The sequence below is a fragment of the Xyrauchen texanus genome, chromosome 1 (genome assembly GCF_025860055.1).
Source record: "Xyrauchen texanus isolate HMW12.3.18 chromosome 1, RBS_HiC_50CHRs, whole genome shotgun sequence".
Lineage (NCBI taxonomy): Eukaryota > Metazoa > Chordata > Actinopteri > Cypriniformes > Catostomidae > Xyrauchen > Xyrauchen texanus.
Window position 1 is genome coordinate 16,423,626 of NC_068276.1, and position 16,713 is coordinate 16,440,338.

The window sequence follows — 16,713 nt, forward strand, 5'->3', positions numbered from 1 at the left end:
TGTGTGTGCTCTTTTAGAGAAAATATTGTCTTTCAGAAGCGCTGTGGAAACGCCCAGGGGCAAAGCTGCACTGGCGTGCAGAGAAGGAGAAAGCAGCTGATACGCGCCGTAGATCTGCAGAGGTGAGTGGTACAGAAGTGATCTCAGCTCGCTGATCGCACAACCGCTTGAAAAAATTTCTGAATGGACAGATGCACGATTCCCTCCTTTTATACTCGTATGTCCAGGGGAGGGACATGCAAATTCTGTCTGCCAATTTCTCATTGGCCTTTTCTCAAGTTCAGAGGTAACTGAGGCCTTCAAGAAAGACCCCTAGTGTCGCTTCATTTGACACAACGTCGAGTGAGCGACAGATGGGGAACGAAGTTACAAACTTATTCACTCTAGCGCCATCTTTGAATTTTAAATGGAATAACATTGAGGCTGTGAGGGACAGACTCACAGTCTCTTCAATGGTCTGTACTGCAGTTTAAAGTGTTTTTGGATAATTCCATTATGACAAAACCTTGATGAAATATCTGCCCAAGAACATTTAGTACACAAAGAACTCCAGACAACATGAGTTGTGGAAAATCAGATGTGATCTAGGAGCTTTTTACCTAGTGCTTGAGTTGTGGGAGGGATGGGAGCGGATGTATGGTTCTTTCATGATCATAACATGGATTTTATTCACAAAATTAATTGTAAAATACAATAACAATACCCCCCCCCCCCCCCCCCAGATCTATTAAACTAAAAATACATGAAAATACAATTCACAATAAACATTTACTTGAATACACCTCTTGAGCATATTTAAAATTCATATTCATATTCTAGGGCTTAAAGTAAAATATGTCATGTGGTGTCCAAAAACAGAACAAATGCTCATTAAAAGCTGAAATTCTTGAAATAATAAATGTTAGCATGACTACTGCAGAATAATATTTTATTATTAAGCAGTGAAACAATTAATGATTCATTTTCTAAAAATGCTTTTGTCCACAAAATCAAAGTCATGGGGTGTAACCAACATGAATTTGTTGTTTATGTTGACCATAAACCTATAAAACAGAGTGGACACCTTGAGAACACCAAGACAGCGCAAAGTTTTTAAAAACATATTTTTTTATGAAAAGGCACATGTTGTTCTGGTCATGTGGTGTAACCCTGAGAAAATTTATAGATATTTTTGACAAAAAAATTCATCAGATGTACAAAAAAATAAATAAAATAAAATAAAAAAAATAAAATAAAAAGTGTTTTTCCTCTCACGTATTCAAGGTGCAAAGAAAGGATTACATTACCATTTACTCTATGGTTAGACCACATGACATTATTAAAAAGTTTAATGTTTTTGTAGAACATGCTTTAAAGGTTTTTTTCAAACATGAGACCAGTTTGAACACAAACATTTTATTTCTAAGAATTTAACCCAAATGTTTTAATTGAAACTAATAAAACTATATATTTTTTATAAATATTTCTTATTTCTTTAGACAACCTTATTTGTCAATGACCCATGCATTAGCGAACAGTTTTACACCAACATCCTCTTTGAAACTGTTTTACAAATCGACCACCAGAGGTGGGTTGTAATTCGTTACATTTACTTCGTTAAATTTACTTGAGTAACATTTTGGGGAGAATTTTACTTTTAGAGTAGGTTTAAAAGTGGGTACTTTTTACTCACTCAAGTAAACTTCTAATTAATTATTTTTATTTTTACTTCTTTACCATGTGTGGCATTACTGTCGTTACATTACTGGGTTTAATTTGAATTAATGTGTAATTTATTGAGAGATTATTGAATGGGACTTTTTTGAGAGCGAAAATTCAAAGCTGTGCGTGATGAGACAGTGTTAAAAAGAATAGTTCCGTCGTGCAATGCCTTCTTTTAACACCAAGACAAGCTGATATTTCAAGATTAAAGTCACAGCTCCAATTTAAGGCAGCAAGCTGAGGTAAGTTTTGGCTCTAATCCTAACGTGGGCTTTTCTGTGTAATGAGATGGTCATTTTCAGTGTGATTCTGTAACTGGGCTCTTATGACATTCGTTTTTAAATGTACATTTTTAAATCAGTGCAGCAACATATCACTGTGCTTTGTCCCGAATGTCATAAGCAGTATTTATATATATACTCCGCACCCTCGCGGGGGGTACTGGAAACTATCGCAGCTACTTCAGGCGGATTAACTGTATAAATCCATACAAACATAAGCTTATCGCTGCCATTTGTGCACGTGTGATGTGCACAAGGCAAACGTCGCGACGAGAGTGGCTGTGTCTGCAATTGTTCACTCATTCACTATTTCCTATATAGTGAATGGCAGTTAGTGCACTACATCTCAGCAATAATTGAATGAAATTATTGAATTCGGATGTGAGTGTTGGAGCTCTGGGGCTGGTGCAGAAATGCCACATATGACATTTTTAAATACTTGGGCCTTATTTGTTATTCTTATTAAATAATATATGAATACAATAAATCTTCATTCTGTTTGTCATTTTTAATATATACTGTGTGTTAATAAAAAAGTAAACAAATTTGATCAAATAAAGAGTACATTTTAAAATGTATCTGTATGTTATTATGTTATTTTAAGAATGCATTATATTTCAGCATTATATATAATGTCCTTGTGGGACATTTTCACGTTTTCACTATAATAATTACTAGAAATTTTTCCAAACCTCTCTTCTTATTGACAAACTCATCCAGATCTGACAAGAGCCCTTAAAGAGATAGTTCACCCAAAAATTGCAATTCTCATTATTTACTCACCCTCATGCCACCCCAGATGTGTATGACTTTCTTTCTTCTGCTGAACTTAAATTAAGATTTTAAGAAGAATTTCTCAGCTCTGTATGTCCATACAATGCAAGTGAATGGGTGGCAACAATTTAAAGCTAAACAAACAAACATAAATCAGCATAAAAATTATCCATAAGACTCCAGTGGTTAAATCAGTATCTTCAGAAGTGATGGTGTGGATGATAATTGTGGATGAGAAACAGAGAAACAGATCAATTTCACATTCTTCTTTTGTTTTTAGTGATTCACATTCTTTTCTGCATATCGCCCCTGCTGTCTAGCAAAACATTACAAATATTGATCTGTTTCTCACCCACACATCATATCACTTCTGAAGACATGGTTTAAACCACTGGAGTCTTATGGATTACTTTTATACTGCCTTTATGTGCTTTTTGGAGCATCAATAGCTGAAATATTTTTCTAAAAATCATCATTTGTGTTCTGCAGAAGAAAGAAAGTCAAACACATCTGGGATGGCATGAGTGTGAGTAAATGATGAGAGAATGTTTTATTTTTGGGTAAACTATCTCTTTAAAGTGATAGCTCAGCCAAAGTTTAATATTCTGTCATCATTTCTCTACCCTCATGTTGTTCCAAACCAGTGTGAGGCTTTGTATTATGTGGAACACAAAATATGTTAGACAGAATGTTAGGGACTGACAGTCTCAGTCACCATTCACTTTCAAAATATATACATATATATAAAAAACATTCACTGAAAGTAAATAGTGACTCAGGGAAACATTCTGTCTAATATCTCCTTATTGTGTTGCATGGAAGAAAGAAAGTCATATGGGTTTGGAACAACCTGATGGTGAAAGATGACAGAATTTCCATTAATAATAATAATAATAATTCTATAATACAGGTTCAATGTGTATTATGTAATGGAATATAGGGGAGTAAACGTCTATTGTTTCATTTGTGAAAGTAACATTACTAAAGTACGCACTACTTGAGTACTTTTTTAATTGGATACTTTCTTACTCTAACTCAAGTAATTATTTATGTTAGTACTTTTACTTCTACTTGAGCAATTATGTTTTTGAAGTAATTGTACTTTTACTTGAGTACAGTTTTTGGCTACTCTACCCACCTCTGTCAACCACAGTACCATTCGTTCCATTGAAGAGACTGTAAATCTATCCCTCACAGGCTCGTTGTCATTCCTATTATAAATCAAAGATGGCGCTAGCGTGAATTAAGTTGTAAATATTTGGAAGGGAGTCACCACACCCCAGATACCTCTGTTCATCTGCCAAAAAATGTCAAACCATGCAGTTTTATATCCAGTGTTTACAGAAATTAGTCAAACATAGTTACATACAGTAGATTTAATAACTGGCTGTTAAAGCCACATCCACACTCTGTTGTAACAAATGATATACTCAAATAAAATGAATACAGTAAAATTATCATCAGGAACAAGGCATTATATTTTGTTAGGTAAAAAGAGGTCACAGCCGTGTTTGAATTTGTGGTAGCCTAACTTGTGGTAACACCAAAAGTGTTGTCAAACTAAATATGTTTAAAGCACTATTATAATGAAGTATGCACGATGTAAACAATGACAATGTCACTGACATTCTGTGAACAGACAACAGCCAGTCACAAAAGTTGTATTGCTGGCAATCTGTAATACTTCATAATACTATTCATGCAGTGGCATTGCAAATTGTAAACCATTAATGGGATAGCTTTCAGTGGAAAAACACGTACATATGCAAAAAATATTCCAAAATACCAATTGTACATCTCTGGATTACAAACATCAAGATCCAAAAGTCACAGTGAAGGATTAACTGCCCAGACTGTGAAGAAAACAGGTATATCATGTAGTGTTTTTCTTCCAAAGCCGGTTGCATACAGTATAAAAATCAAATCTTAATTCTCTCTCCCTGTTCATATGAGAAAGCTCAGGTCGGGTGGTCTCCAATGAATCTGTAGCTGAAAGACATGGTGTGCCCCTTAATAATCAAGAGGCCCAGTTCCAGAATACATTGTGGATTATGCAACTGAGGTACTATGCGAGTAATGCTGATACTGTTCTTTCGGTCCGAGTTCAGTTAGATCAACCCTTCTTAAACCCTTGGGGTCCATTGCAAATAACCAGAAAATTCCTTGTATACAAAAGTTCATTTTCTCCATAGGCATTTCAAAATATTCTTCGATGAAGAATTATAATCCTGGAACCAAACCAGCCAGCTCTCAGAATCACAATGTAGATTCAAAGCAACAAATGTTTGAAGACTGTGTATTTAACCAGGGTCCACAAACACTTTAGGGTCACGAAAGGGCTCCTTAGCTCCGAAAGGTTTGAGAAACACTAAGTTAGATGATGGCCTCACAGTCATTTGGTCCACATTTTTGCCACCATGACAATGTATTTGCATAAAAGTTCAAAAAGTTGATAGCTATGACTGTTTATATTATACGTTTGAATAAAAGGCACCATCTAAATGAAAAGTAACTTTTTTAAATACTTTGATATGTTCTCTATGCAAAAATATGATTTGTACATCCACTTTTGGGTTAGCGTTCTGAAAAAATGTATGTGAAAGTCTTTATCTAGGGTCTAGACACCCCCCTGTTGGGAAGTGAAGTTACAGAAGACCAAATCCTTCTGTTTCATATTCAATGTGTTTATAATAAATTCAAGATTCTTTTAATGAAAGACATTTCCAAAAACTGAGGCCAAAAATACAAATCGAAGCAGTTTAGAGTCTAAACGATCTGAGCTTTGTGGATAGATGAGCTATAGGGAGTGAGGAGCAAGGTAGTGCTGTTGGCGGGGAGCAGGATGTTATTGGGTTTTGACTTGGGCCATAGCGTGCCATTACTTTGCTCAAAATGATTGGATAGCGCCTCCGATATCTGAGAACTCGCCGTCTCGCTGCCGCCATTTTCAAAACCGTCAGGCTCCATTATGCCTCTGTGAACGGCTAAATCTTCATCTATAGGGCTAACAGAATCTTCCTCTTCATCGGTAAGAGTTGGGTATGTGGACACTAAAGGTGAATTATGACCTCGGCTGCCTCCTCTGCTACTGCCTCCTGATTGCGTTGTCCCATCTGCAAGGAAAATGGCACAGCCGTTCCGAGATCGGAGAGGAGGGTGGAGTTGTGTTTCCTGGATAGGAAAATTACATTCATTACATCCTATTTATGTTGTTATCTTTAGTAATTTTGGTATATGTGCTTTAACCCCATGTGTTGTTGTAAATGTGCAATGATTTGATAAATCATATACTAAGTGTGTCCTGCTTCCGCATTACTAAAGCGTTAAAGGGTAAGTATACCCAAAAATGTAAATTCTCTCATCATTTACTCACCCTCATGAAATCCCAGGTGTGTATGTCTTTCTTCCCCAGAACACATTTTAAGAAAAATAGAAAAAATATCTCAGCTCAGTAGGTCCTTAAAATACAAGTGGATGGTGATCAAATTGAAGCTCCAAAAATCACAGACAGTCAGCATAAACGCCATCCATACGACTATGACAGCTGTTAAATGAATGTCTTCTAAAGTGATACAATCACCTCTGGTGTGAAAAAGATCAATATTGAAGTACTTTTTAATTATAAACCATCACTTACAGTCAGCAGCAGTATGCGCGTGTGACGTAATTGCATTGAATAGTTCACGCGCAAACTGACGCATGGACGACACAGCCGGAAGAGCAGCGAGTAGGACGAACGCTGTACAGAAGCTTTGCTGGTTTTGGTTTAGATCTGTATTTGTATCTGTTTCTTTACTCACAATGGTGAGTATAATATAGTTAAAAAGTACTTAAATATTGACCTTTTTCACACCAAAAGTGATCATATTGCTTTAGAAGACATTCATTTAACAGCTGGAGTCATATGGATGACGTTTATGCTAACTGTCTGTGATTTTTGGAGCGTCAAATGTCTGATCACCATCCACTTGCATTTTAAGGACCTACTGAGCTGAGATATTTTTCTATTTTCTTTTCTTCAAACATGTTTTGCTGAAGAAAGGAAGTCATATACACCTGGGATGGTATGGGGGTGAGTAAATGATGAGAGAATACAAATTTCTGGGTGAAATATCCCTTTAAATGCTAGATGTGTTGTTAATCATACTAGCTAATATACAAAATAGTGTTTTTTTTGGAGTAGTTGCATTATATACAGTATATACCCGATGGTGGAAAGTCTCACAAAATTAATTTCATACCTGTGCCATATTACTGCCCCATTCAAAAGACTCCATCAATCGAGTGGAATCTCTGTCATCTCTGTCTCTCTCCATAACTTTGTCTCTACATCTTCTGGAAGAGTTATGAAGTGCAGGACGGCCGAGGAAGTCTACCACTCCCAGAGTGGAACGACTATCCCTGGAGTTAGGACGATCCTGGGAATGAGAACGTTTAGAGCGTTTATGTGAGTGCCAGAGAGAAAAACATAACATGAGTTTCCGAAAGAAATGAAGATAAGAAAAAACAAAAATACAGACGAACCAGGGAGGAGAGACTGGTGCGCAAGGTCCCCTCAACTCTTAAGTGATGATCGTCCTTTTGAAAGAAGAGAAATGCAGTGGATTGAGATGGAGGGAGATAATAAAACTGGCATTCAACATACACACTTGTGTACATACTGTATATGCTAAATCTGTCCATTTCATATATCTAAATCAGACCCACTTTATATTAGGTGTCCTGAACTAACATGTGCTTAAGAATATGATGCAATGTACGTATTATGTACATAAGTGTTGTTCTTGTGTGTCTTTCTTTAGGTGGTGGAATATGACCTAGACATGTTTCCGTGATATTCACCCATACTGTACAATGAAGCATCATGTCCTCAAATAAAGACATATTAAGTTATATAGCTAAAATAGGCAGGTAAAGAACTAGAAACACAGTGCGGAGGTGTTTGTGTGTGTATTTGTACCGAGTATCTGTTGTCTGCGCTGCCTGAGTTTACTCTCCTAATCGAGGCTTGTCTTGATAGAGTGCTGATTTCTTCCCTTAGAAAAAGAGCAAAACAGAAAAATTGACATGTGAAAAATGTGCAGAGTTATCAGTCTTTTCAATTATTTTGTGTTTGAAATATAGACATATAAAAAAATACTGCTTACTTTTTTGCGTCCAGCTCTATGGCCAGATGTTGGTTTTTGCGTTTATAGTGCCGATTTACGGAAATGATCACTATAACAAGAGTGAGAACAACCACTGAGGCCACTCCACCAATAATAATCATCAGTATGTGGTTAACTGATGTCTGCTGCTTAGATGACTCTGTAACAAACACACATGCATGCACAACTTAGATTTTGCATGCTCACCTTTTAAGGAATGTTCCAGGTTCTAAACAGATTAAGCTATAGGGACATCAACTGTGGCATGCTGTTAATTATGACAGATGATCATTTCAACTCATCCATTGATCAAAAAGTCTATGGGGTCTATATTAAAGAGATCTGAACTCAGTCATCATGTTGGTCCAAACTCATTTGACTTTCTTTCTTCCATGGAACTCAAAGGAGATGTTACTTCACCATTCACTCTCATTGCATCTTTCCGCCATACATTCAAAATTAAAGGTGACTGCCAATTAATTTCTGTGGGTGGATTTTTCTCTATATAAACAGTCTACTTTTGCACATATAATAAAAGTAATGGATGATTTATTTGCTTTACATGGTCATTGTAAGTAAGCACTTTTATCACAATAGTCACATATAAACACATAAGATTACACATAATGTTATAAAGAAAAATGTATCATAATAATCATAATAATAATATGTATTTTAACATTTATCCCTGGGCAATGCCTTGCCCCATATACTTCCATTAGAAGTGCATTACTGTAAAGATGATTTATATTTGTTTTAACCAACTGAGTGGGAAATGAACATTATTGACTGTGATTAATTACAGCATGCCACAGATGCTTTTAATTGAGCTTAATTGCTTCTGAATGCAGAACACATGCACTCCCATAACATTTTAATTTTATGGGTGTGAGCATTGCCTAATAACTTTCACTAGATGGCAGCACTATGCATTACATTTCAATGTTAAACCAAAGAGCATATGTGGTTATAGAGAGACATTTACCTGATATAATTATTGCAATCTCCACTTTACCAGATCCCACCTGATTGGTGGTCATGCAGATATAGTCTCCTTGATCTGTCAAAAGGAGGGGCCTACTAAAGTGAAGAATGCCACCATCCACGGTCACACCCTCTGGTAGAACTTCACCTTTCCTGTATAAACAAGGAAATAAGGTTAAAACCTAAAACCAGAATCATCCAACAAAATGTAAAAATTGCAATCTATAGTAAAAAAAAAAAAAGTTGCTGGTTGCACTTAAGAACTCATTACAGGCAGGGGTTGGGTTAACCGAAAAATCTCCATAATTTACAGATTTTTTTAAACACTGATGGATAAATCCAAATGCTTTCAGTCATTTTGACAGATTAAAAAAAGACACTAGCAAATCATTTAAATCTAGTGCTTCTGTTTTGATTTCACGTTCTCACTCTCTCACTCTAGTGGTGTGTGTGTGCCCTGCCCCTGTTTAGTGCCTGGCAATAACATGTGTTTAGGGCAATCACAAGTGGACAGATGGCATCGGCATTTACAGACATCACCAATTACATCTGATCACAATATGCAGCTCTTTTGGCTCGGATTTCATGATTGCATAATTACATCACGTCAGTATGTCACTGCATGATAATTGCAAAACAATATGTGCTTGCTTCTCATCAGTGCCACTTTAAGTTGATATCAGACAAATTGAAGTTCTGTGAAGTCTTGCGCATGAATGTACGAGCTTTTCAAATTTTTGGACCAGACGGTTATTACCTTTTAAAGCCGCACGTAACCGATAAAGTTTAAAAAGCTTGCTTTAGCTCAGTGGTTGATTAACAGTTGATCTTTCACCCTAGAACACCTCTGGTTTCACCAGACTCATGCTTGAGTCAAAAGTATATTATATATATACTGTCATGTTTTGTAGGCCTTTTTACCATTTTATACCACGGGGCTGTTGAATGCTTGATTCTGATTGGTTGACAGACATTATAAGGTGTCCAATTATTTTTCAAGTAAACACCCAGCTATGAAGTAGTTCCATGTCATGACCGCAAACGGTTCTATATCACTTCACCAAATTATTTCAGTTATTTCAAAGAGCCATACAGGCTACCACAACAAAATAACCAATTAAAACAAAGACAGTGGTTAAGTACATCAGATAAGATTGACAAACAATGTTTAAAATATCCAACATATATTTAAGTTCAATTGAAAAGCATCCTTGCGCTCCCACTCTTTCTCTCTTTCTTTCTTTCTTTCTCTCTTTCTTTCTTTCTTTCTTTCTCTCTTTCTTTCTTTCTTTCTTTCTTTCTTTCTTTCTTTCTTTCTATTCTTGTTTCACACACACACACACACACACACACACACACACACACACACACACACACACACACACACACACACACACACATACACACACATACACACACACACACACGTTGTGTTTCCATGTTTTATGGGGACTTTCCATAGATATAATGGTTTTCATACTGTACAAACTTTATATTCTATCCCCTAAACCTAACCCTACCCCTAAACCTAACCCTCACAGAAAACTTTCTGCATTTTTACATTTTCAAAAAACATAATTTAGTATGATTTATAAGCTGTTTTCCTCATGGGGACCGACAAAATGTCCCCACAAGGTCAAAAATTTCGGGTTTTACTATCCTTATGGGGACATTTCGTCCCCACAAAGTGATAAATACACGCTCACACACACACACACACACAACCTTGTTACTCTTGTGCTGAAAAGCAGCACATCCTCCGTTGCTAGTTCTAAAGTGACATTTTTGAGCTTTATCAAAGTGAGGTTAACTTGTTCAATACAAAAGTTTATTTTTTATCTGAAATATCTGTGGGAAACACCCTTGTGCTCCCCCTCTCTTAAGCTCTCACACACGTGGACACACATATTCATACACATTACGCACACACTTACTCATGAGTGAAAAATAGAGCCGCTATGTCAGAGCACACCTGCATCTCAGTGGGGTTGAAACACACACACACACACACACACACACACACACACACACATACACACACACACACACACACACACACACACACACACACACACACACACACACACACACACACACACACACACACACACACACACACAAAAGCACTACTTTATTACTCCAGTAAGTGCTCCAGTAAAGCAGTGCAGTCCTCCGAGTACTAAAATTACTTTTTCGAACAAGCAACTATGCTGTATAAAAGCAAGATGCTGAATTCGTGGCAGAAGAAAGTAGTTCCACTCACAAGTGTTTTAGGGAAGAAAAGATTAAACCCTGAACAATGTCTTAAGGTGGGGTAACCTTGGTATAAGTGGAATAATTCACTCTGGCCTGTTGAATTATCGAAAAATAAAACTCTGCTGTGCGTCGTGACCGCATTACCATCTAGGGTGTGCATTATTTTTTGATAATTCAACAGTCCGTCTAATTAATCCTTACATAATGGATGCTACACACCTGAATATAGCCTCTGTATTTATAAAATGAAAACAAGTTTGACAGATACAAATTTTAGATCTTAGTCCGACAGAGTGACAGATAACGACTTTTTTCTAGCACAATCTCTGGTTACAGCTCCATGCTTCTTGCTGTGCTCTGAAATACATTATTGTGGAGGTGGGGGCGTGGTTGAGCGCCGATTTGTGAATTGAGAGTGAGACCGTGAGATGAGAGTGGTAAGGAGTTACACCTGTGGGCAATTTTAATAACAACTGTTCTGTGTTGCAGTGAGAGGCAATAAAAGGGAGCTGAGGGCCACAGAGGAGGAGAGGAGTGCCGTTCTCTGTGTGCCTATTTGTTTCCATGTCTCAACCTCGGGACTTCTATCCTGAGGTCAACAGAACCGGACGTATCTAGCTCCATTCCTGCTTGTTATCAGACTCAATTGCTACACGTTGCTGTGTGATGATGACTAATAGCAGCCGGTGCCAGTCAGACATCACTTCAGTCTATTATGATGGACTTCAGAGGATGAACTGATGCCATTCTCCAACCATAAGATATGGGATACTTCATATGCCACTGCCTGAACCTTGGATTTATGATAGACCACACCGAAATTACCAACCGGTTGAACTGCGAAGCACCTCACTGATCTCGGCCTGCATCACCTCGGTCTAATAATGGACTACAGTCTTGAAACGGAATACAATAAATTGCCAACAAAAGCTTTTTATACAAATAACATTTTTATACACATAAAAATGGCTTGACTAGTTTTGTTGTCTGCACTGAAAAGTGTAAAGAGAAACTGAATAAATACAGAGAACAGAGAATTCACCTGGCTCGCCGTTTCCTCGTTTAAGTGAAAAGCAGGACCCTATTACAATGATGTTTGTCCCACAAGGACAAGCATGACATCTTTAGTTAATTAACTCTAAAAGAATATACAGTACAGGACTAGTTAATACTGGACAATTCTGGATACACTATGAGGGCTAGCCAACTCTTAACACTGTATAGATCTTAAAGTATTCAAAGTACATAAGGCCTTCAAACTGCAAGGATTTGTAAACGTTTTTAAACTTTCAGGCAAGATTTTGTCAAGTATGCCTTGACAAAATTTCTTTTACTAGTTTTATTTGTGGAATGTAGACACAAATGTGCTGCATTCCTGAAGACACAGCTTATATGAGGAATTGCATCTTGCATGATTTTCATACGGCACAGCATAATTTGCATGTGACAGAGATAATACATATCCCATAAAACACATATAAACACGTAGGCAAATACCCCTGACACCCTCAGCTCGTGTGTAGTCATACTGTAGGTCCACTAATCACCCTGTTCTCATCCATCCCCCTCTCTCTCCCTCTGTGTGAAAGTGCACTCTGTCTGTTTGCTGCACAAGTTGCAACAAGACACCAGGCAACAGTTACTTCATTTAGTTTGCATTCACACCAAGCAGCCAGAAAACAGGTTCCCCCACTCGAGGCAGAGAGGAGGATAAACGAGAGAATGTTTGTCCAGAGCCTGAGCTCAGCAGTGCGTGATCTACGAAATGTTCATGTCTACACCCCCTTAGTCACTCCTTCCAAACATGCAAGAAAATAGGTGTGTGAGTGTGACTAAATATCTCATAACTGTTTGTCAGTTCCTAAACACAAAAATTAACTGGAGTGTAATTAATTACATCTCGGTATCTGTGGATAAAATATTACTTCAAAAGAATTGGGAAATCTGATCAACTGCATTGTCATTGAACCTCTGTTCACTTCCACACCTACAGATTAGTCTGGCATGCAGATAAGGATGCCAACCAAGACAGAATTAAAGAAAAACTGGTCGTAAATCAGACAGAAAGACAAACAAACAAAGCAGATCAACAGGCACAACTATAGGATTGGAGGAGAGACAAATAGGGTGAATACAGTTAATGTGGAACAGTAATTCGATTTTTATTGAAGCAAGGGCATGAAAAGAAAATTGCAACTATATTGAAACATGCATCATCAGAACTTACGTTGCACCTCTAACTCCATATCTAGTGAATAATAATAAACCTTATTCCTCATGAAAGCTCATCTTATGAAATATATATTTATATACATAACGCTATACCTGTTAAATATAAAAGCTATAAAAAGCTTAAAGAGATAGTTCAACCAAAAATGACAATTCTCTCATCATTTACACACCCTCGTGCCATGCCAGATGTGTATGACTTTCTTTCTCCTGCTGAACACAAATTATGATATGTAGAAGAATATTTCAGCTCTGTAGGTCCATACAATGCAAGTGAATGGGTGCCAAAATGTTGCAGCTCCAAAAGGACATAAAGGCATCATAAAAGTAATCCATACAACCCCAGTGTTTAAACCCAAGTCATTAGAAGTGATATGATCGGTGTGGGAGAGAAAGAGGTCAATATTTAAGTCCTTTTTTGCTAGAAATTCTCCTACCTGCCCAGTATTGGGCGATATGCATGAAGAATGTGAATCACCATAAACACAAGAAGAAATTGAAAGTGATCTGTTTCTCACCCACACCAATCATATTGCTTCTAAGACATGGATTTGTCCATTGGAGTCTTGTGGATTACTTTTATGCTGATTTATGTGATTTTTGGAGCTTCAAAATTTTGGCACCCATTCACTTGCATTTAATGGACCAAAAGAGCTGATAAATTCTTAAATAAAATCTCCATTTAAGTTCAGTAGATGAAAGAAAGTCATGTACATCTGGGATAGCATGAGGGTGAGTAAATGATGAGGCAATTTTGAGTTTTGGGCGAACTATCCCTTTAATTTGGTAAATTAGAACAATAAACTGTATCTGGGATCTTATTTTTTTAACATTCTATAAATCGATTTTAAAAACTATCGACCCGATTAATCGGTTATCGTCACAGTACCATTTTAGATGGCTAAATTTGTTAAAGAGAAGAAATATTAAATACAAAAATGCCCCCGTAAGTGTCCCACTTTACCTGTATTCACCCTAGATAGACAGTTGTTCATATTTTACCTAGTCCAGTTGAATTGGTGAGGTTTTGGATTTCCTTGACCAGTACATTGTAGCGTGGCATCTAGCATTTCAACATGCCAGTTGTCATCATAGCCAGATATCAATGCACTTGGAGGATCTATACATATGCACACACACACACACACACAGAGACAAACACAAGTTATAGAATTGATCTCATAATTGGGTGTGTCTAATTCACATTCAAGACTTTTATTTGAACTTGGGATGAACTTCCTATTTGACCAACAAGTTCATCTGATCCTTCAAGTTCTTGACACTATAAAAACGTTATTATTAATAGCATTAAAAATATGATTAATAATATAATTCATGTAATTATTGGGATTTCATGCACTCATTTAAGTTTCCCTTCATTCACCTAAAGCACAGATCTTTTTTCAAGCACAGTTCAAGGAGCGATGAATCAGACAGAAACAATGTAGTCATAGTCTCGATCAAATCCATAAACAGATGTTGAAAAGCAGAGCTCACAGGTCAAAACACATCTCAGTTAAATATGTAGAAAAAGAGCTGGGAAGACGGTTTCATCATATTTAAATCAGGAAATGAGTTGAAATTTAATGCTTACACTGAAACTTTCACAATCATTCTGAGTCATTCACAGACACAGCGTATACGTTTGACTTGTCTAGATTGTTCTAATATGTCTCATGACGCAACACACAGCAAGAAAACAACATTAAAGTCTATTATGGCAAGAATGTACTTAGCAGTTTATGTGTGATCTAATTGTTTGCACTAGCAAGTAAAAACTGCAGATCAAGGGTGCATCTCATCTCACTCCCTAGCTCCCTAAATTGTGAATCAGTATATCGTGAACACAAATTCAGGCACTGGCAAGGGTGTTCATCCACTGAACATAGAGACATAGATGACTCAATTACCTGTGACACGATGACAAGGTTGTGCTTTTATACACAACTGGTATTAATCAACAGGGTTGGGAGGGTTACTTTTGAAATGTAGTCCACTACAGATTACAGAATACATGCTGTAAAATGTAATTTGTAACATATTCCGTTAGATTACTCAAGGTCAGTAACGTAACTTTGGATTACTTCTTCAGCACTGGTAGATTTTTTCACTTGTTCTGACTATAAAAACTGTGTTGTTATAAAGGATGAATGTCATTTATATGAAGATTAAAAAATTCAAAGGAGTGCACATTAATATTCATCTAAATCATTCACATTTTGGATGAAAGATGATTCCAAACAAAATCTCTTTAACTGAGAAAATAAGGCTTTGACTTCATAATTTTACACTTGCGCTTATCCTCTAACAACTTGAGACTTCAGAAGACATGATGATATTTCCAGTAAGCAACATAGTGAGCAACAATGCAACCTGGTGTTTACGGTGGATTCTGGGAATATTTAGGGAACGAATGTTTTAGTGCGCTGAAACACTTTTGCGAATGGGACAGCTCTGGCGGACTCCCTGGTCAGTGATCTGACTACTGAACTAGGGAGCTGACGGAGACGCACCATGTAAGGAATGCCCAAAGGAAATACAGAGAAAAAAAGAGCAGCAATAATGTATTCACGTCTGCAATCCATTATAAAATGTACTAATGTGGGAAAATGAAAGTTCAACCTAATGTAGAAACTGGTTGGGTGAATCTCATGAAAACTGCAAAGAAATGTCCTGGTTATATTTAACCCCAAAATCAAAGTAAGAACTGAGAAAGTATATTTTGCATTAAGGAAAGGACAGATTCTTTGCATTGTGACATTATTTTCACGACAATTAAGCTAATTTAAACCTGTCTAATCAATTCACAGTAACCTACAGTAGGCTACTGTGAAAAAAAATCTCATTTTCATCAAATCATATATTATTAAAACTGCAAAGTACATTGGTACAGTACAATTGCATAAATATACACTCAGTGACCACTTTATTATTTACACCTGTACACCTAATTATTAATGCAATTATAATGCATAAAATCATGCAGATACGGTAAGGACCTTCGGTTAATGTTCACATCAACCATCATAATGGGGGAAAATTGATTGGATCTAAGTGATTTCGAGCGTGGCATAACTTTTGGTACCAGACAGGCTGGTTTGAGTATGTCTGTAACTGCTGATGTCCTTGGATTTACTCAGAATGGTGCCAAAAACAAAAAACATCCAGTGAGCGGCAGTTCTGTGGATGTTTTTTGTTGTTGATGAGAAGGGTCAACAGAGAACAGCCAGACTGTTTTGAGCTGACAGAAAGGCTACGGTAACTCAGATAACTGCTCTATACAATTGTAGTGAGCAGAAAAGGATCTCAAAATTCACAAAATGACAAAACTTGAGGCAAAT

At 36.8% G+C, this 16,713-nt stretch overlaps 1 protein-coding gene across 2 annotated transcripts in view; it reads right to left on the reverse strand.

Annotated features, from left to right (window-relative positions):
• Nucleotides 1–2,840: 2,840 nt before the first annotated feature.
• The window catches only part of LOC127651916 (nectin-4-like), a 31,309-nt gene continuing 17,436 nt past the window's right edge, over nucleotides 2,841–16,713 (reverse strand). For both annotated transcript variants that reach the window (XM_052137990.1, XM_052137981.1), the window contains exons 5-11: nucleotides 14,375–14,492; nucleotides 8,889–9,040; nucleotides 7,904–8,063; nucleotides 7,717–7,792; nucleotides 7,281–7,334; nucleotides 6,998–7,174; nucleotides 2,841–5,927 (exon numbers count right to left, since the gene is read on the reverse strand). In XM_052137990.1, the coding sequence (XP_051993950.1) occupies nucleotides 5,523–5,927; nucleotides 6,998–7,174; nucleotides 7,281–7,334; nucleotides 7,717–7,792; nucleotides 7,904–8,063; nucleotides 8,889–9,040; nucleotides 14,375–14,492 (1,142 nt within the window). In that variant the 3' untranslated portion in view covers nucleotides 2,841–5,522. The remainder of the gene's footprint in view (nucleotides 5,928–6,997; nucleotides 7,175–7,280; nucleotides 7,335–7,716; nucleotides 7,793–7,903; nucleotides 8,064–8,888; nucleotides 9,041–14,374; nucleotides 14,493–16,713) is intronic.